Source organism: Acipenser ruthenus, chromosome 4, assembly GCF_902713425.1.
Source record: "Acipenser ruthenus chromosome 4, fAciRut3.2 maternal haplotype, whole genome shotgun sequence".
In the NCBI taxonomy this organism is placed as follows: domain Eukaryota; kingdom Metazoa; phylum Chordata; class Actinopteri; order Acipenseriformes; family Acipenseridae; genus Acipenser; species Acipenser ruthenus.
This window is the reverse complement of record NC_081192.1, coordinates 94042586-94064809: the sequence shown is the minus strand read 5'-3', so window position 1 is coordinate 94064809 and position 22224 is coordinate 94042586. Positions and strand designations below refer to the sequence as shown.

The 22224-nt window shown below is 37.6% G+C and overlaps 1 protein-coding gene across 3 annotated transcripts; it reads left to right on the top strand.

Annotated features, from left to right (window-relative positions):
• The first annotated feature begins 598 nt into the window (after window positions 1-598).
• Window positions 599-22170, top strand: LOC117400386 (NFX1-type zinc finger-containing protein 1-like). 3 transcript variants are annotated; one of them, XM_059023107.1, is made up of 19 exons: window positions 599-5933; window positions 6783-6883; window positions 8443-8649; window positions 9107-9286; window positions 9623-11287; window positions 11390-11518; window positions 12073-12221; window positions 12649-12792; window positions 13386-13497; window positions 13630-13719; window positions 14042-14092; window positions 14665-14778; window positions 15471-15718; window positions 15834-15973; window positions 16456-16610; window positions 17211-17356; window positions 17925-18035; window positions 18469-18564; window positions 18885-22170. In XM_059023107.1, the coding sequence occupies exons 2-19, from the start codon at window positions 6859-6861 to the stop codon at window positions 21210-21212; spliced, it is 6090 nt and encodes a 2029-aa protein (XP_058879090.1). In that variant the 5' UTR covers window positions 599-5933; window positions 6783-6858; the 3' UTR covers window positions 21213-22170. The 3 variants fall into 3 exon arrangements, with proteins under 3 accessions (XP_058879090.1, XP_033856159.3, XP_058879091.1); XM_034000268.3 differs by having other exon boundaries at window positions 600-5956; XM_059023108.1 differs by lacking the exons at window positions 599-5933; window positions 6783-6883 and adding an exon at window positions 8213-8237.
• The last annotated feature ends 54 nt before the right edge of the window (window positions 22171-22224 follow it).

The window sequence follows — 22224 nt, the reverse complement described above, 5'->3', positions numbered from 1 at the left end:
CAGCTTCTCAACAAACAGCCTGTCATCCATTTTGCGACAAGGTCAAAGTTCAGTTGATTTGAACTCTCAGCGATGCTGCCAGCGACTGTCGTTTTCAAGCCTGGTGAATGTCTGGCGAAACTATAAACTGCACAGTGACGCGACAGCGATGATCGCTGGTCGCTGTGCTCTTTAACAACGGTCGAGCGATGACGTATAAACTGGCCTTTACTGGGCAATATTCATTCAACAAATTTCAATATTTCTGTTGCTTTAACTTCTCTATTAAATCAGTACCAATTAAGAAATGCAAAATACTGATTAAACTGGCCCAGTAGTCACAGTGGAGATTACCATATTTACACACAGCACTGTTTACATATCTTTATGTTGTTGGAGTCTGTTAGAAACATAGTGAGACAGTCAATTCCAAGTCCCCAACCTGCTGTTGGGGAGAGGCCATATTCCAGAGCTGTACATAAATCTTCATCAATCTCCATGGCCTCTAGATCACCAGCTGCTTTTGCCTATGTACAGCCATACAGCGTATATGTTCATAGACATTCAAATTCAAGCAATTATTTTTTTTAATAACAGTTCAAATTGTAATAGTTACAAGAAGAAATTTAAATTCTATTCTGTTTTGTTTAATATTTGTGTAAAATACTGCAATCATTTTTTTTTTAAATTATAGTATATGTCACTGTACTTTGCTTTACTCAACCTATTCTGGACAGGTACCTTGGCTTGTTCTTCAAACAGTTCCCGTTGTTTACGTTGGTCGTTCAGCTTGGTATAGGCATTGCACAACTCCTTTTCCATGACAAACAGTTCAAAGTGTTCAGTTAGTCCTTTCTCTGATCATGTATAGGTCCATGTTCAGATCATTGTGATGTGTGATGAATGGTCTGGCAGCTGCACCTCCAGCAATCATATTCATCATTGGGGTTGCCACCTAGAAATGACAAAAACAGGTCCACTTGTGCAATTTTTAAACCGCCACTCTGAAACTACAGTAGTGAACCTGCTCTATCACATACATTACTCCATTGTATTTGAATTGTATTCAGTGAGCTTGGCAATGTACATAAGGGGGTCTATAAATCCCAGCCAGTGCAGTATTAATATAGCATGACTAGGCTTAAAACAGACACTGAAGGGCTCCCGAGTGGCGCATCCAGTAAAGGCGTTCCGCGTGGAGTGCAGGATGCGCTCTATAGTCTGGACGTTGCCGGTTTAAGTCCAGGCTATTCCACAGCCGACCATGGATGGGAGCTCCCAGGGGGCGGCTCACAGTTGGCCGAGCGTCGTCTGGGGGGAGGGAGGGTTAGGTCGGCCAGGGTGTCCTCAGCTCACCGCGCACCAGTGACCCCTGTAGTCTTGCCGGGCGCCTGCGGGCTTGCCTGTAAGCTGCTCGAGAGGTGTGTTGTCCTCCAACGCTGTAGCTCTTGGGTGGCTGCATGGTGAGTCCGCAGTGTGAAAAAAAGCGGTCGGCTGACGGCACACGCTTCGGAGGACAGCGTGTGTTCGTCTTCGCCCTCCCGAGTCAGCGCAGGGGTGGTAGCGGTGAGCTGAGCGTAAAAAATAATTGGGCATTCTAAATTGGGCAAAAATAATAAAAAATAATTGGCAACGACTAAATTAAAAAAAAAAAAAATAGACACTGGATACTTTAAAATAAAATAAAATGGTGTAATAGCTTTTCAAATGTACCTCCAGAAACCCCAGGTCATCCAGAAAACTTCAGATATTTAATAATTGCAGCTCTTGTTATGAATTTCTGCCTCACAGACTCATTCATGGTCAAGTCAAGATAACGTTGGCGGTACCTTTTCTCCTAAAGACATAATATCAACAGTTTATAAAAAGGTCAGAACAACCAAAACGTACTGTTTGAGTTGGCTTACAGAGAACAGCTATAGGCATTCCCTTACTCTGGTCTTTTGGTGTACCAAAAAACATCTACTAAATACTACAACCGTTTCATATATAAATGGCATGCATAGTCTTTATTATATCAAAAGTTCTGTGTTTATGTATGCTAATCCATAATTGAGTAACAATACATTTTATCCTTTGATTACCCTTACCTCACCAAGATGCATCATGAACTGAATACATTTAAAACAGGCCTGTATAAGTTGTATTCTGTTTGCTAACGAAACAAAACACACACACACATCTGTAGACTCCTGCTAACTGCTCTTTATGATACCTAAAACGTCCTTGGTACCTGGTCTTTGAGGCCAAAGTGAAGGTGTGGGAGCATGTGCAGACAAGGTGACAAAAGCATCATTTTGGTTGGCACAATGCTGAGCTCTCCTTTCTTGGTTTTGGTGGGATTTCCTTCAACTCCAACAATGTCCCCATGATGGAGATCCTTGATGATCTTCACAAACTTCTCCTCAGACTCGTAGAATCTAAGAGATGCACAGGTTGCAGGCTGGTTTAATTACATTTTTATAAAGTTTGAACATTTGAGGTTTCTGTTGATGGTAAAACTATAAGAAGTAAACACATGTCACCAACACTGTCATCAACAGTATTGTTTATTATAATTGACTGACTAAACAACACAAGGTCAATTGAAGTTACTAATAATACATATAAAACCTCATCTCATGACTAGAGGGCATGGGTGGATGTTGACACATTATTTTTTTTAACAAAATCATTAAAGCTGACAATGCAGGTTCTACTGATCCATATGACAAACATTTATATCAGATGTGTTATGCACTGTTCCTTTGGACAGGAATTCAAATGTTCTACTCAAACAGCTAAGCAGTTTAAGTGCTGTACATACTGGACATTTGCCATAATCTGCAGTTTAACTCCTTCCCCTCTCAGGTCGTAAAACACTAGTTTTCCACTAGCGTGTCTGATGGGAAGAGTGTGCTATAAAGAGCTGTTGATTTTGGTGTGATGGGGAAAGTTCAAAACATGGTTTTTACAATGACACAATGTATATCAAATAACAGATACAGCGTAATGTTTGGTGTTACCAAAGGAAGAAGTTACCCATTATTCACAGAGATAATGCAAGATCAACTTTTTTTATTTAATTTTTATAATTTACCTATTTGAGTCAGGAAGTACAGGTAATCTGTGAAGATTAATAACATCCTTACAACTTTTCAAAATGAGAAATTGGCAACAGAAAGATGCCAATTAAATGCAGCACACAAAACAGAAGGCCTGGCTCAAACATAGCAGACATTACTTGTGAGTTGATGCAGTTCAGTGTACTAGTTCATGTACAGGTTGCCCTGCAGTGTTTGTATGTTATCAGACAGTTTGATTGGTTTTGTGCTGAATGTCAAGTACAGACTGTGCACTTTGTCAGAACAACCAGGTCTAATTTTAATATTGGACCTTACCAGCCACCCTCGGGTTTGAGAATGCTGTATGTCTCAATAAACTGCGACAGACATCTTCACGTTGAACTTATGAGGTTAAGTTTCTTCTCCATTTTCTTTCATCTGCCTGATAGCCTCAGTCCGGAGCTCGGTGTATTTCTATTACAATATTTAAAACACAGTCATAAAAAGTTACACAAATCCTAATGGATAATGTATGACTGTAAATGTTGCTTTGATTCTAGAAGTCACCTGGAATCTTTAAGCTGTTGTTGTGGGGAAAAAATGAAGAAATGCAAGTCAATTTAGTTAGATCATTTTCCACAGTTGCAGATATGATGGCGAAGTGAAAACTTTTTAAATTTCATCTGTGGGACTACCGAGTCAAGGGCACATACTGTAGACATATATTCTAGTTCAATGCATATTGTAGCTCAGTGTGGATGATTCTTGTGCAGCGTCTCAAATCTTATTCTGTCAGTGATTTCCTTTGGTATTTCAATGCACACTATTTGTATTGTCTTCTTAAGATAATGTCTGTTTAGAAAGAGCCTAGAGGGATCATTATTTGTTTACTGTTCTTTACCTTTTTATAATGTGTGCCATCATTCTGAGCGGTTCATATGCTGCTCTTCGATCAGCCAAAGTGTCTTTTTTAAAAAGAAGAGCCACTACATTCCATAGCATGTCATTTGAAGCTACTCAGTATTTAATAAAATACCCTTTCACTTCCATCATTAATATACACAACATTGAGGACATGAGGACTTTGGAGTGATTTATTGAGCTGCTGTAAACACACAATGTCTTTCAATGTTTGTACAAGGGCGCTCATGGGAAATATGTGTTCCAAGGAAACATAATTCAGAGTTATCTACTGTTTTGTTTTAAACTGAAACTATGGGATATTTTTTATTGAACACTACTTTAACAGCAAATATGCTAAATAAATATTATGTAGGGCTGCAATGGCATAAACAATTCCTGTGAGGTGTTAAAATTCTAAAGATTTCTGTGATTATTCCTCATTGACTACTACCTTGAGTGCATTTTGGATGAAAATCTCCATCTGTTACACATAAAAATAAACATCAGTATTTTGTCTTTTTTGTGTAAATGGGCTGAGAGAGAGAGAGAGAGAGAGATTCAATTTGTATTCCAAGAGAATAATGAGGTGCAGGCCATTTACACAACAAAATACAAATGGTTAACCCATTTACATTCAGATTCACTTACAGTATGCATACAATATATAATTACTGTATATTACAAGAACACCTCCTATCTAATGTACTAAATGCAGATTATTTTTGTAATTATCTCTGTTAAAACTAATGTAAATTCTTACATAAGTTGTAAAGGTGTTGACTTACATGCGGTTCTAATTCCTCCAGTCCTGTCATTTTCACTGAAAGGAAAAGCACAAACATTACTGGCAGGACTGAGACCTTGGCTGTGGATGACAGGGGCACCAGTTATCCTTTTGAGAATCCATTCAGTACTTCACAGCACCAGCTCCATTCAGAAAGCAAACAACCTACCTTTTTTCTTGATTTAGAATATATGAAAATGTCTTAAAAAAATGATGAGATTTAAAAAAAGGCATTAAACTACAGGCTAATGTATATCAAAATAGCATGATGAATGATTTCTTTATTCTTATGGTCCTGAAAAACTATTTCCAGTACAGTTATTTTTTGAGATCACTGTTATTTCTTGAGATCTCTCAGTTTTGTTTACAAGCCTGGAAGTGGCTATGATTTAATACAGTATGAAAATGTACTGCTAACTAGACCATGTCAGATTAATTATCAACCAAGTAAAACATGAAGGGAGTAAAGCACCACCCTGAGATAAGAAAAGATTATTACGTTTCAAGATGCATCAGTGGGCTGTTTGTAGTTATTTTGATTTAAAATGATATGACTGCTTATGAATGCTTACTTCTGTATAGCATTTGTAAAACTTAAGTGTAAAGTAAAACAAAATGAAAGTATTCAGTTAAATTAACAAGTATTGCCTTGACCCTAGGGCCTGCTCTAATGATTTAAACAGCTGTGTCAATATAAATCTTTTTTTTTAATTTTTTTTATAAAAGTCCACAATTTCTTTAAACACAAATATTTTAGAGCATCCGCTTTGACCAGTGAGGGCAGCGATGTTCACGTCTCCTTGCTAAAGTACTCTTCATTATGTTGGAAAATGGAATATGATGTAAGTGGACTGCCTTTTTAGTTCTTTTGTATTCTTTTTTTTTTTTTTAATAAGTACAGAAGCGTCCTAGTGCCAATTAAAAAAATAAATAAAAAAAGTATCTCCTACGTAGGACTTTATATCTCCTACATAGGATTTTGTAACTCCTATGTAGGACTTTTTTTAACAAGTCTTTCGTAGTACAGGCACTGCTTATGTGTCGTTTTATTGCTAGTGTATGACAGTAACAATTTTATTTTGTACTCGACTAACAGTGATGCAAATTACCCTTCAACTGCTTTCACTTTGTCAAAATCGAAACCTAAGTCTGCACACGGAAGAACAATAGCAGAATCACGCAGACGGTATCGTTTGCAGTGTGATCTTGACTCGGAGCACAAAGTAAGGCGTTTCTTCAGATACCGGTAAATATATTTGATGTTGTTTGTTGTTGTGATTAATTTGAAGTAAATTTAAACAAATTAAGCTTTTCTTTTAAATATGGTTTTGTAATACAAAGACTGATGTTACGCGGTTATATCCGTTTTGCTCTCTACAACAGGTCTGTTTGTTCTGGTTGGTTCCATCCTAGTCGTTCTCACTATAATAAAATGTCCGTAGATGATTGTGTGTAGTAAATGTGATATACTGTACTATTCAATTCATACTGCAATTAAACCGTTCTAGGGACTTCCTGATAAAGGCAAGAATAGATGTAGGCACGCAGCAAAAATATTTCACCCAGAAGATTTAGGTTAGAATACCTGTTGCATAAAGCTCCTTTTGTCACAGTTTGTTGTTTTTGTTCCACACACTTTGCCATTTTAAGATTAATTGTGAACTTTGACAGTAATGAAATGTTTTATTCAACAAATTGCATCATTCCCAACCAATTAGAACAGGTTAAACTTGTAAACCATGAATAGTTTGCTTAATAGGAGAGGCACTACAAATTAACCAATGAGAGTGCAGCTTTCTGATAAAAGACTTTGATAAAGTAAAAGCAAGTAAAGTAAATTGAGGAAATCCTGGGAAGCAGAATCATTAACCTCTCACAACTCGAACATGATTATGTCAGGTACCAGACCAAAAAAATAAATAAATAAATAAATAAATGCTGTGCCAGAAAACAGACACTTTAAAACAATTAATTTGTTACTGCTAAACAAGTGGCAGCAACCTAGTTATAATATGCAACAATTTCAAAGGTTAAATGTATCTTAATTGTATTTTTTCCTCTGAATGTTTTAGGGGCCATTACTATAATGGTCTGCAACCGAAACATTACCTTGAATAAAGATCTCAGACAAGTTGCCATCTAAAGAAAATGGCTTCGAATAGAAATTGGTCTGGTAAGTCTATATCTAATGGCATCTAACTGGTATTGTAGGAAAATGAATGTAGCATGTAGCAAACCTGAACTTTGTGAAGAAGAATGTTTTCTTGCCAGGATATGCTCAATAATTGTGTAAGACTCTGCATACATGTATTTGTTTATGTCGTACAAGAAACATTAACCCTTTTGTGTATCTCAGAAACCATTTCAGGAAGTGATATCATATTTTCAGGGTTACAGTATATAAACCTGTGGCTAATACAGCTGTCAAATTGAGGTCATTGGCCTTTTATATATATATATAGACAGTACACTTGAGTTATTCTCAGTGCCTGCTACACAGCTGTATTCTTTGAATTTATTATTTCCATTACCAATGTTGTCGAGTAAAAAATAACCATTATTATGTATTTCTTAGCAGAACTCACCAAACTCCCTTCACCAGACAAAGGCGTTCTCCTTCCTTATATACATGTGGCCACTCCCCAATTAGCACTCATTACCTAACTGGGGAATGGCCACACCAGTGATTACTGGCAAGGATGGATTTAACCCCACCCCTGCCAACCTTACATCCCCCCCCCCCCCCCCCCCCCACACACACACACACACACACTACCTAAAGCAGCAGGGTATCTGTCCTGCCACACTCCTATTACTAGTTTTTAACAACAAAATAAAGAAACCAGATTTAATGCTTAATGGTATTTTATATGGCACACCAATTCCAGCTATGTAACACAATCACATTCTAAAGAAGTTTGATACTTCCTGTGTCACTTTCAGGATGTCAGTACCTTGCAGTTCAGAGGAGATTTAGCAGACTGATCATTTTAGTAACACACCTTAAGGTGAAAACCTTACTTTTTGTGCAGATGGATCTAGCACTGATGAAGCCGCAATGTGGAAATACCGTATATCTTTAAAAAAGGAGTGTTAGCCTGCTTTTGGGACAAACTGTTGTTCAGGGGGCTCCCGAGTGGCGCATCCAGTAAAGGTGTTTCGCGTGGAGTGCAGGAAGCGCCCTATAGCCTGGATGTCGCCGGTTCGAGTCCAGGCTATTCCGACTGTGGACCGGAGCTCCCAGGGGGTGGCGCACAATTGGCCGAGCGCCGCCCAGGAGGGGGAGGGCTTAGGTCGGCAGAGTGTCCTCAGCTCACCGCGCACCAGCAACCCCTGTGGTCTGGCCGGGTGCCTACGGGCTTGCCTGTAAGCTTCCCAGAGCTGCGTTGTCCTCCGATGCTGTAGCTCTGACGTGGCTGCATGGTGAGCCTGCAGTGTGTAAAGAAGCGGGTGTCTGATGGCACGCACTTCCGAGGACAGCTTATGTTTCTCCTGGAATTCCTCCTGGAAACCCAGGAACCAAAAGGGTAACTGTTAAAAACACATGTACTTTATTTTCAATCTCCTATAATATTGGTAATTCCATTGTTTCCTCTAATGTACACTATTTAACTTTTGCTACACACACATATATATATATATATATATATATATATATATATATATATATATATATATATATATATATATATATATTTCTGAAGTTATTAAGCACAAGATTTCCATTTACAGAAAGCACTGCTGGAGAGGGCAATGAAAGCAGCCAGACTCAAGAGAGATGGGGAATCAGACCTCCTTCACGCGGAAGAGGATTTGGTGGTGGACCCGATAGACCTCCGTTTAGACGTGATCAGAGTGGGAGTAGGGAACGTACCAATGACAGACTCCTTTCTGTTGCAAAGAATCTTCTAGATGAAGGAAGAAGCAGATTTAGGCAAGGTAAAAAAAAAAAAATCCAGAGATTATACTTATTTTTCCTGTTAATATATTGCTTGGCTGAAGCCTATAGGGAAAATATGTCATGCCATTTGGTCCGCCTGTGTTTTACATATTAACTGATCAGATCTCATTTGCATCATTAAGAAGTTATGGGTAATGTATTTACAGTGATTATCCTAACCCGAACAGTCTCTAGTACCCTGTCTTGTGTGCTGTGCTACCCAGTTGTCATAGAGAGTGTGCTAACCAGCCCTCCATCTCTGTTGTTCACAGAACAGTTCAGTAATGTATTTGATATATTTACAGGTGAACAGGGGTGAGTTTCATATTTTAGGTAAAGTCATATAAACAATTTCACAATCGTAATTCGATTATCTGAACAATTTGACTCTCTGAACACCCTCTGGTCCCATATAGTTTGGAAAAACTGTAATCTCTTGTAAATCTTAAATTGCAGATCATTATTGTGGCCGAAGAGACTCTGAAGACAGACGAGGAAACCGTCATCACTCACGAGGAAGGAGTGCTGCAGGGTTTGTTGAGCAACCTGACAGCAGGCGCAATGCTGGGTCTGGACAAGCTCACACAAGGGGCCCAAATCACAGTTTCACCAGTTGGAACAACATGAAGTCAAAAGGTGTGGAAACAAAATGATTAACATTAAAATGATAAATAATTTGTTTTAGGTCCCCATACTCTATGCCTCCAATGCAACTTGCTTACAAAAAGCATTTGCTTTACCATATATAACCATAGAAATAAAAAAAATAATTAACTAATGACAAATGTTTCAACTCTAAGTTTTTCTTAATGTCATCAACATGTTTATAGTTATGGATCATTTATAATCTTGCCAAAAATGTTTTTGTATTCCTTTTCCTAAATTATGGATAATAAATAAAATATGTTTCAAATATGTAAGCCTGCTGTTAAATGCTTTATGATTTTTTTTTTTTTTTTTTAATCTTTCCAGATTACAGCAGAAACAGTGACAAAGATGACTTTCGGAAGCTAGCAGGAAAAAGGGCAGGAAGTCATCCCAACCTTTTAGACATCTCCAAAGGCTGGGATTCAGAGCAACGTGGCCGGAGCAATGAGAAGTCCCCAAATCAAAGCCGGACTCCCAGGGTCAATAATTTAGACTACAGAGCTCTAAAAAAGATTTTCGAAATGGAGCCTTCAGAAGTTGTCATGAAACTGGCCTCTCCAGGAAGTGGTTTAAAAGAATTCTTAAGCCATGAAGAAATGACTGATGAACTTATTGCCATTGCTCTTGAGGTCCTCGGTAAAGCATGCAGCAGCAAGTCTAACCGAGAGAATTTACAGCATCTTCTAATTGACGTGAAAGAATCTCGCTTTTTGAAGAGACTCCTCCCTATGTATGTCATGAGAGTGAGCCGGCACAATGATTCAGTGAAAAGAGAGCAGAGCATTGTGCAGGTTGACCAAATACTGGCTCTGCATCAGACATTAATTAGTGTCTTCCCTGCCAGCACTATCCTTGATGTGTCTCTTATTGTAGCTCTTTTGCAGACTGAAATCACTTACCTGCAGTCAACTGGGCTTACTATTCCCAAGGAAACAGAAAACAGCATAACAAGCCTTCAGAGAGTCATCGCCCATTTGCAAGAGAAGAAACGAGAGGGAACGCTTCGATCAGACAACTATACATACATAACAGGGAATCTGGAAGAGCTAGACATTGAGGACTTCAGATACATGTCAATCTTTCCGACATATGAAGACATACACTTGACTGCGAAACCCTTCATGCGGCCGAATATTATCGGCCAAAAATTTGAAGACACAAAAACTTACCTTGATACTCATTTCCGCCTCCTTAGGGAAGACTTCATTAGACCTCTGAGAGATGGGATCAATCAGGTTCTGAAGTTTGATGGGAAGGATCTGAGAAAGGGAAGGTTTGATGACATTAGAATTTATTTGAATGCTTATATTCTTTCCCCCATCTGCACCCACAAAGGGATCCTGTACAGAGTTCAGTTCGGTATTGATAATTTGAAATCTGTGAACTGGGAAAGCTCAAAGCGACTGTTGTATGGAGCTCTGGTATGCCTGTCCAGAGACAACTTTGAGACTATGATTTTTGCTACAGTGGCAAACCGGGATGTAAAGGATCTCCAGAAAGGCATTACGACTCTAGATTTCACTGAAGAAAGCAGACTAAAATTATCAGAATTCCAGGAAAATGATTATTTTCTAATGGTTGAAACAACTGCCTTTTTTGAAGCCTACCGACATGTACTTGGAGGCTTGAAAGAAATGGCTTTGGGTGAACTTCCTATGCAGAAATATATTGTCAGCTGTGACACTAACATTTCAGCTCCTCAGTACTTAATGAATCATCCTCATACTTACAGTCTTCAGTCACTGACGACAGAGGGCCCTGTCAGAATACAGGAGCTTGAGAAATCTGTCAGTACTGAGGAATCTGACGATAGTGACATATCTGACACTGATGAATTATTAGGCCTGCCTTGGAAAGATAGGCATGATGTGCTCAATTTTGCTGATTGGCCCAGTAAGGAAAGGTTAAAGTTGGATGACTCCCAAATGCAGGCAGTGCAAATGGCCTTGACTAAAGAACTGGCTATTATTCAAGGCCCACCCGGCACAGGTAATTTCTTTCTTTCTTTCTCTTTCTTTCTTTCTTTCTTTCTTTCTTTCTTTCTTTCTTTCTTTCTGTTATGCTAACTCTCTTATGCTTTGTTTCTTCTAGGCAAAACATATATTGGTCTGAAAATTGTCAAGACTATCCTTTCTAACTCAAACACTTGGCGTTCAATGGGGGGTTGCCCCATCCTGGTTGTATGCTACACAAACCATGCACTGGATCAGTTTTTGGAAGGTAGTCTAATTGTTATCTTTTATAGATGGCATTATACCATTGTTCTACACAATACATATGTTAGGAAGTAGGAACCATAGACATGAGAATTCTATAATAGAGGATCAATAATTGTAAATGAATGAACTCAAAATAAAACTTTTTACAATTCCAAAGTAACACTAAAATAACAGAATGGAGGTTTTTAAGCACTCTGCATTGTATGATTGAGTCAAGTTTGATTATGGTATTGTAAAACACAAAATATAAAACATGTTACTTCTGGAGAAATCTTAGAATACATTTGTGATACAGACATTGTATATTGTAACATTATAAAAATACCTGTGACAGTCACCTTTGGCTTCACATATAAGACCAAATGTGTCCTGTCACTTGTAAATTTCAGAACGATAAAAAACACACTTGTTGTTCACAAAAGACACTACTATCTAGTTTCTTCAGATTGATAAAAAAAATAATTTCCAGAAATGATATTGTTATAGTTTCTGTTTACCGTATGCAAATCTGTCAAGGTACCTTGGATTAAGAGAAAACATCTCTTCGTTTTTAAGGCATTCACAAGTTTTTAAGGACAGGATTGGTCAGAGTAGGAGGAAGATGTGCCAGCGAGGTCCTCCAGAAATTTTCTCTGAACAATTTAAGAAGAGATAATATGTTTAAACAGAAACTGCCTGGACATCTGCGAGCAATGTATTCAGTGGTAAGCTAACAGTATCAAAAAATCTTCATGGTAACAGTCATGGAAATACTGCTTGTACAATGTTATCAGATTTTCTTCCAACTCTTGCACAGTTGTTTAGTAACAAGTTTTTATTTTAAAGCATGACATCTGGGAATACACTTCTGTTCGCAAGCCATGCTTCTTCTATTGACTGTCATGCTTTCAGACAGTAAAATGCTGACCCAGGAGATACTGCTGAAGTGAAATGACCCAGGAAGTGCACATGTAACAGATAGTCAGAGAAAAACACTTAGAAATTTCGATCAAAATTAAAAAGCAAGTGTTTTGAATACTTACGGCATAGAATTCAAAACTAAATTGTGCACTTGAACTCCAGTAACATTTTTATCAGGAAAGAGGGCTTGTCATTTTAATGTATAACTCACATTTGTTTAATCCTAAACAGCTTACAGAAAACCGAAAAAGTGTTGAAGAGAAAATTCAAAAGAAAGCAGCTCTTTTTGAAAGTGCTGCGAAAGGAGTTCTTCATGAGAATGTCCTGGAAGATATTATTATTTCACTTCATGGGGCTAATCTAGGAGACGTACAGGTTAGCAGCACAGTGTTTTACTAAACATTGAACTAAAAATATAGTTTTTAGGAAGTGTTATGTTTTTTACAGTAACTTTCATCATTTCTAATCTTGATGCATTGTAAACCACTTTGATTAAACACTGTAATCTATTAAACATACAGTACTGTGCAAAAGTTTTAGGCAGGTGTGAAAAAAAGAAAAGAAAAAGAAGAATTGATGCAAAAAAAGAAAAAGAAGAATTGATGCTGTTTTGAAGGCAAAGGGTGGTCACACTAAATATGGATTTGATTTAGATTTTTCTTCTGTTCACTCACTTTGCATTTAGTTAATTGATAAATATAATCTATTAACATGTCTATTTTTGAAAGCATTCTTACTTTACAGCATTTATTCACACCTGCCTAAAACTTTTGCACAGTACTGTAGATTTGCAGCATTAATTACTGTGTTTGGTTGTATCTACTGCACAATAAACACGCATTCAACTCACTGGATACCACACTGCAAAAATGAGTGTTCTTCTGAGTGTACACAATGATACCATTAACTTCACTGTTTATTTAAGATAAAGCATTGTAAATGTAATACATTTTTATATTTCTTTTTAGGCTGTGGAAAATTCCCGCAGAAAGAAAGCCCCCTCGCTAATGTTAGAATGGCTAGGAATTTCACTCCTGAGCCATATGTCAAGGCAAACTGGTGATGAAGACACCAATCAAAGTAAGAACAAAGTACATTTTAGAGACCTGTAATACTACTACTACTACTACTACTACTACTACTACTAATAATAATAATAATAATAATAATATAACGACATAACATTTAACCAATGCTTTTTTTTTATCCAAGGGGGTAGTGAGACTGCAGATTGTGGTGATAAAGATTTAGCTCAAGCGGCTCATGAGGAGAAAAGCCATGATAGCAAGGAAAATGAAAATGGTAAGGCTGACAATGAGTTTTAGGAACATATTTATTTTTTTGGTGGGGGATTATTTAGAACATGTACTTAACAGGGCCAGACTACTGTATGTATGTGTCAACATAGAGGTTGCAGCTGTTCCTTGTATTATATATTCATTTAATTTCAGTAACTTGTCTTTAATGTATTAATAATAATAATAATAATAATAATAATAATAATAATAATAATAATAATAATAATAATAATTTTACATTTCTGAAAACAAAATATATATATTTGCTTTTGAAATATTGCTGGAAGAAGTTTGTACTGTACATGACTTGCAATGTCTCTTTACAGAAGAACAGAATCTATATGAATCTGAACATGAAGAAACAGGACAAGATAATGGTAGGTTATTTTAAATATTTAAAGTCGTAAAGCCAGTTCAAGACTGCTCCTTAAACTTTCCTATATAGTGCACCTTTAGTTCTTAGAAGTAAAAATATTCCAAATATTCACACAGATATTCTCACTCCCACCATTTCTCGCTCCATAACCAGTGGTTTAAGATGTGCATTTATTAAATTAACATACCTTGTGATGAGTTGTAGGAATAAGGCTGGCACCCCAAATGTCTTTTCAGTTTGTGTTACCATCAGGGAGGTTGCAACATCCGCTGTTTGCAAACCCGCCATAACACCTACTACTGAAAATGTCTAATTTAATCTGGACATTTTTCAGTGTTACAGCAAGTTAATGGCATGCTTGGTGCTTCACTTTGAGTTGAATGGAAAAAAAAATCTATCAGCTTTCAGATCTAACCCTTGTATATTCTTTTAAAGTAAATGTTTTTCACCTTGTCTTAAATCTGCACTGGTGTACACAGAACACATTTCCCATTAGCATATCTGTGCCTTTGAACTGTTTGTTGGATGGATGTACATTCAATGTTCAGAATAAACATATCTTATGCCTTTCAGAGGGCAGAGCTGATGAAAACTTAAACAAGCCGGAGATTGGAGAGTGGAAGTCATATGCAGATGATGTAGCCAAAGCAGCTGAATTACTGAAGCTGGCAGACACTCAGGAAGAAGGTACATTTCAGCCCTTAATATCTGCTACTTGCAGTAATCATGGACAATATATAATGTTACCTTAAGTAAGGTAGTCCATCATTAATGATAATCACATATAGTTACTATTCGTTTTTAAGCTTACATTTATGAATTACGATTGACAGTATTCTGAATAGAACCTGGAATGGAATTCCAATGTAAAGAAGCTTCTGACTAAATGCCCTTTAATCGAGTTCTTGGAATTACCAAGAGACCGTTACTGGCGGACCACAAAGTATGAGCGGTTTGTAAGGAATAAGTAACTCACACAAGTAGGCAGGACCAAAGCCATGGATTGACTTGTGAATGAGGAGCAAAGTTATAAAACCAATGTGATGCTTCATTGGCAGCCAATTTAGTGGTCTTAAAACTGGAGAAATGTGACAAATAGACCTGTTAGGAGTATTCTGGCTGTGGCATACTGAACTAGCTGCAACCTATTCAATGATGCTTCTGTGAGGCCAGCAAATGAAGGCACTAGCTGAATCTTTTGTTTCTTATAGAATGTATTATTGAGTGTGCAAAGTTATGGATAAATTAGCCTGGAAGACAAACAAGATGAATTAGTGTCCTTTTCAATGCCCTATATATATATATATATATATATATATATATATATATATATATATATATATATATATATATATTCCTTTGTTTTGGTCACCTTATAGAAGATGCTTCTGAGACAGCAAGTGTGACTACAGAAGGAGATGAGAATGCAGCTGATTTACTCGCAGTCACTGAAGAGGCTGATCTGGTTCAGGCCGAGAGGATGATAGAAGATGATGATGTGCAAAAGCAGATCCAACAAGCTAAGAGGAGAATTTTTCAAACAAAGAGGGTGGTTCTGGCTTATGTACCTGGAGAAGAGAAAGAGGAGGTGCAAAGCAAGAATGAACCTTACGATGAAGGGTGGGAGGTAAGTTTCCATCACAGGGGATGAATATCTCCAGCAACTGGGAAATATACAGTAGTTGAATCTGAATCTCAAAAGCTGCTTTAAAAATAGTAAAACTGTCCTGTTTTGTGTTTAGATAACAAAAGATATGAAGAAAAAACTGAAGCGCATTGTCAAGGTGGAGCTTCTAAAAACTGACCACATGCTGGAGGAAGAAGCTGAACAAATCGCCAACCTCTGGGCTCTGTCTTACACACAACGCTGGCATCTTTACAGGTGAGTTCCTTGTGCTTGAAGATGTGACCCATCATTCTAAAATCAATCGGGTTTCACAATAACTCAATCTGAAAATACAGACTGAAAACAAATTGGTTGAGCTAATCAATGAACAAATGTTTAAATTGAAAACCCAATGACATCCTTCTAGAAATTTCACAGGGATGGTGGGGAGTTTGAGAGAGCTCAGAAATGTTTGCCCTCAGAGTTTCTATAATCATGTTTAAAAATAACAAAATAACTAAATTAAAACTGATACCTAGAACTGATAAAAGTTTGCTACTGTATGACCGAAAGCATTGCAATTAAGCAAAATGCTGCCACCTGCCATTCTTTATTATTGTTGGTGGTTTTGACTGCTAAAACTGTAAAGATTAATTTTGCAGTATTTTACGGTGATAAGCATTGGCATACCTGTTTGTAAATTGAAATTGTGTCAAGGGAACTTTTTTTTTTTTTTTTTTTAAACCATGTAATCTTAGGCTGTGGCTTTTGAAATATCGGAATGATATCAGACGGCAGATTCTGGAATATGAGAACGAGTATCAGAGAACGGTTAACAGGATCACTGAACTGCGAAACCAGGAGGATCAAACTATCCTGAAAATGGCATACGTCATTGGAATGACAACAACATGTAAGGAGTAATGCATAACCCTTTTAATTTCCCATTATTTTAAATGTATAATGCTGCAGTTATTTTTCCCAGATTGAGAAGCATATTTACTAAAATGAGGAGATAGTGGAGGCAGTCGAGATTTGAGACCCATTTGTCAATTTGTCTTCAAACTTGCTTTTGGACCTCCTTTAAAAAAAAAAAAAAAAAAAAAGAATGTGTCATAATCTAGGGGCAAATGAAGGCTGACTGTCTGTCAAATGTTTACATACAATATATCTGGAGAAGTGCTTATTGATTTGTATCACAGTGTATACATGGGCATTTGTCCATCTGTCTGTATGTCAAACATGTACATGCAGTTTTCAGACATCACATTCTCCTTCACACACATGTAATCCAACAAGATTACTATTTAGATCACTAAATAGAACATTGTGGCGTATTTGCTGGTTTCACACAACAACATCCAGTACCTAGGTGTCCCCAAGCGACAGGTTTACATTCAACAGGGACCATTGCATTGGTCCTGTGGTTAGAGAGACCATTTGTAAATGCCAATTTGCCAATTGTTAGACTTCCAGAAGAGATGTAATAATAAAATAAACTCCTTTCCTGTAGGTGCAGCCAGATATAGGAAGGTCTTACAGGATATTCAGCCCAAGATTGTGGTGGTTGAAGAAGCAGCTGAAGTGCTGGAGGCTCACATAGTGACAACTCTGACCTCTGGATGCGAGCATCTTATTTTAATAGGAGACCACCAGCAGGTGAGTGCTGTAAAATGTAGCAATTGTGTATAAAGTGAATAAAGGACACATTAAACACAGCCCAGATTATAAAATGAATTTCCACTGGAGACACATACTTATTTGCACAAAGAGTGTTGAGAATATAGAATGGGTTACGTAGCTATGTTGCTGATGCTGAATCATTCGTATTCATTAAGATCCGACTTTAGAAAGTTTTTCGATCAATCTGCTCCTGGCATCCGGACAAACGTTCATGGCCCAAATGGCCTCCTCCCGTTTGTAAATGTTCTAGTGTTCTTATGTTCTTTTTGTTTTATTACTGTACTCTTTGACTTTGGTCTCTCTAGATGTTACCACTATTGTTCACATACATATCATCAGTGAAGGTGCACAATACATTACATTGTATTCAGGTTTACATATTTAATTCACATAACAATTAGGGTTTAAGTTCTGATGGACATTTCTTTAATAAAGTACAGAGTGTGTTTTCTACTCCACTGTACATGCCACTTTGCTTGTGTTATTGGATCATTAAATTCTACTTTCTTCGCAAATGTGCAAATGTTGTAATGTTTAATTTCAGCTTCGTCCAAGTGCCACAGTGTATGAGCTGGCAAAAAACTTCAACCTGGAGGTATCATTGTTTGAGAGGCTTATAAGGATGAATGTCCCATACGTCCGCCTTGATTATCAGGTAAAGCAAACATTAGGAGAAACAGTTGGTTGGTTAGTGACAGGTAAGAAGGAATTGAAGCAGTGGAGAGAACTAAATACAAAAAATCCAGTTAAAGAAAGTCTGCTTCTAATGCAAAAATTGCTTCTGAAAAGAGTGCTCAAAACTGACGAGGAGGAAGCTGGACGAGCGTTGCACAGGTTTCAAGGCTTCCCCTATGGGCTTCAGTGCACAGCGCAAAGCTAATATGCTTCTCCTCTTCAGAAAAATCAGTCTGGAGAATTTCTTTTCTGAAATAATTATTGCTGGACTACAGCAAAAGAGAATCATACATAGCACACATAATGGAGATATAAATCAGGTAAGAAATTACATATTATTAACCTGTATATGATATAAGGTATTCATTTACGTTCTGATGCACATTCATTTTTACAAGTGTTTTCTTCTGTAGCATCGCATGCGTCCTGAAATTGCTCGGCTGCTAACACCACACATCTATGACAAGCTGGAGAACCACAACTCTGTCTGTCTGTATGATAACATTAAGGTACAACTTTTATTACATATTATAATTTTTTCATTGTCCTTGCCTGGTAGAATTGTATTTACTTCGACAAAACACAATGAAAAACACGTTTAACTAACCTGTTAAAATACTTAAATCTGAAGATAAGTAGAAAAGTTGAAGCTATTTCTGACTGATTTTATAAAGTGGTTAAAAAACTTTGCTTATTTTTTTTTAAGTGAATTATTAAAATACCTCATTATATATAGTGATGTTATGTAATGAATTAATGCATAAATATATATAATTCGTTTTGAAAGTATGCTGGAAGTAATATTGTTTGTTATTGTTTTTTCTAACAGGGAGTTACTACAAATGTCTTCTTTGTGGAACACAAGCACCTTGAAGAAAGCATCCACGAAGGACGAAGCCACCAGAACCTACACGAGGCTAACTTTGTCAAGTCCCTCTGCTATTACTTTATCTGTCAGGGATATGAACCCTCTCAGATAACGGTTCTTACCACGTACACAGGCCAGCTCCATTGCTTAAAGAAAATCATGCCCAAGAGTAAATTTGAAGGAGTCAAACTGTGTGTGGTTGATAGATACCAAGGGGAGGAGAATGATATTATAATCCTTTCTTTAGTTAGGAGTAATCAAGAAGGGAAGGTGGGTTTTTTGCAGATTCCAAACCGAGTTTGTGTTGCTTTGTCCAGGGCAAAGAAAGGTTTGTTCTGTATTGGCAACATGAGTATGCTGTCAACTGTTCCGCTGTGGAGTAAAATTATGAATGTGTTACGCAGCAATGGGCAGATAGGAGAGGCTCTAATGGTTCGCTGTGAAAATCACCCCGAAACTGCTAACTTTGTTTCTGCAGCAGAAGACTTCCTCAAAGTGCCACAGGGGGGATGCTTAGAGCGCTGTGAGTATCGGCTGAATTGTGGCCATGTCTGCACCAGGTTTTGCCATCCATATGACTCGGAACATAAGGATTTCATCTGCACCAAGCCATGTTCTAAAACACTGTGTGACGATGGGCACACATGTCCAAAAAAGTGCTCTGCTGTATGTGGCGAGTGTGAGGTGATTGTCACCAAAACAATACCCAAGTGTGGTCATGAGCAGAAGGTGCCCTGTTCATTACCTCCAGAAACTTTTTCATGCCACATGCAATGCAACAAACCCTTATCCTGCAGTCACTTGTGTGTTCGTGAATGTGGTGACACATGTACCCGCAGATGCCCGCAGAATGTGACGGTTAACCTAGACTGCGGTCACCAAAGGACCATTTCATGTTACGAAAAGCAAGAAGCTGAAAAAAGAAATGAGAAGATACTTTGTTTTGTAAAATGTGAGGCCAGGCTGCAGTGCGGACATAAGTGTTCTGGTAGCTGTAGCGAATGTTCGAATGGAATGTCACATGTTGCATGTCGTTCTAAATGCAAGGAAGTGCTAATTTGTTCCCACCAATGTCAAAATAAGTGTTGCGAGGATTGTATTCCGTGTTCTCTTCCTTGTGACCGCATATGTTTCCATCAAAAGTGTGATCAAATGTGCTGCATGCCCTGTCGCCCCTGCACACAGCCATGTGGCTGGGGATGCAAGCATCACACGTGCACAAAGTTATGCTTTGAACTTTGTGACAGAAAGCCTTGTGAACTGCCTTGCTTTCAAAAGCTTAAATGTAAACATCGATGCATTGGTATGTGTGGGGAACCATGTCCAAAGAAGTGTCGCATATGTCATGCAGATGAAGTTCAAGAACAGTTTTTTGGTAAAGAGGCTGACCCGGAGGCCAGGTTTGTCCAACTTCAGGACTGCAATCATATCTTTGAGGTGACTGGGTTTGACACGTGGATGATGCCTCCTGAAAACGATGGCCTGATCAAGCTGAATGTGTGCCCCAAGTGCCACACTCCTATCCGGAGCAGTGTGCGCTATGGTTCTGTCATCAAGAGAACACTGATTGAAATGGAGCAGGTGAAAAAGAAGACAGTTGATATGTGCTCAACGCAACTTCTAATCTCAGTAACTGAACGCGATGAAATGAAAAAGTATTTCCCATTAGTTCTTGAAATGCTTCTGTCAAAGTTGGATAAAGCTGATTTGATGATGTCCAAGCTGCTCTTCATTAAAGATCAGATTACCATTCTCTCAAAGCTGGCAGAAATAAAAAAGAATGTTCAGCTGCTTTTGCCAGTCACCTTGCTCCGAGACAAAATCAACAAGGAAATAGACATTTGTAGTTCAAACATAACAAAGCCAATATACAGTAATTTCCTCCTTGAAAAAGAAATCATAAGGATTTCACTCTTAGCTGAAGCCTACGTCATGTCCTACATGCATAACAAACCTATACTATCCTCTGCAATCATGTTTGCCCATATTCGGTGTACACGATCACTTGATAACCCAAAAGAACTTGAACACATAATTTATCGTCTGGAACGTAGTGTGATGGCACTTAAAGAAGAAGAGGAAATAAAAAATATTCGGAAAATGCTTGACAGCCTCCAGGAGAGGTTCAAATTGCACATGTTGTTTAAGATCTTGGATGAGAAAAATCACAAACTGCTTGATGGTGCCATTTTTAGACAGGGCCAGTGGTACAAGTGCAGTGAGGGACATGTTTACTGGAACCAGGGAAGTGGAAGTGAACCAAAGGTCAGCCAGTGTCCAGAATGTTAACATAAAGAATAATAAAACCATCACGTATGACACAGATAGAACAAATCTAAATGTGTAATTATTTTGGCGATAGCTAGTTGGGTTGGTTCAGTGTTCAAGGTAGTGTTGGCCGATATACCAAAATGTTACAACATCAATATTAGGACATTGACTGCGTCACAATAATATTGTGGAGATGGTACTACAGTGAACTCTGTTTATAAGAATCACATCCGTCCCGGATGGTTTGATTCTTATAAGCGGTTGATTCTTAAAAGCGGATTGATATGATTAGCAAAAGCGTGCTTCCATGCAACAGCAGTTTAAATACAGTATACAAATGTCAGTGATGCTTAATCACTGAGGACAACACATCAAAACAAGTCCTCATGGATAAGCAACTTGTTATATGATCATGATTATGTTTACTCAAGGCTGCAGAATCCTATTTTACTACAGTATACTTGAGAAGTGATATTTATGGGGGAGATATTTCAGTAGCTGTAACCCCTTTGACTGAGTTTGACTGAGGCCAGGGGAAAAATGGGAAACTTCATTCCGATGAAACTGATAGATTGTTTATTTTTTGAATACTTGGTCTTAATTGAATCTATGTCTTTGTTCTTAAGTCCATGGAGTTTATTCAGTAATTGGTTTGTGCAGTGTCATGACATGATCCTTGTTGTAAACTTGGTGTCTGATTTAATAAGCTTTTGCACTAGTGCAGTGTTTTGATAAAAAAATCACAAAAAAACTGTTAATGTTGCCAATCAATAACCAAATTCTAGTTCTGATTCATTAAACCAGTTATATTTTCTTTTCTGAAAAAAACTAACATCTTATATACAGCCCATAGCATGATTGTTCAAGTGCATGCTTACCTGATACTGCATTACAATTTCTGCATTGTATTTTAAATTATACTTATGTATTAAAATGTATCATTAAAAAAAAAAAAAAAAAAAAAAAAAAAAAAAAATTACCAATAAGTATAGAAATGTTGCAGGTACAGTAGACATACAATCAGACCCAC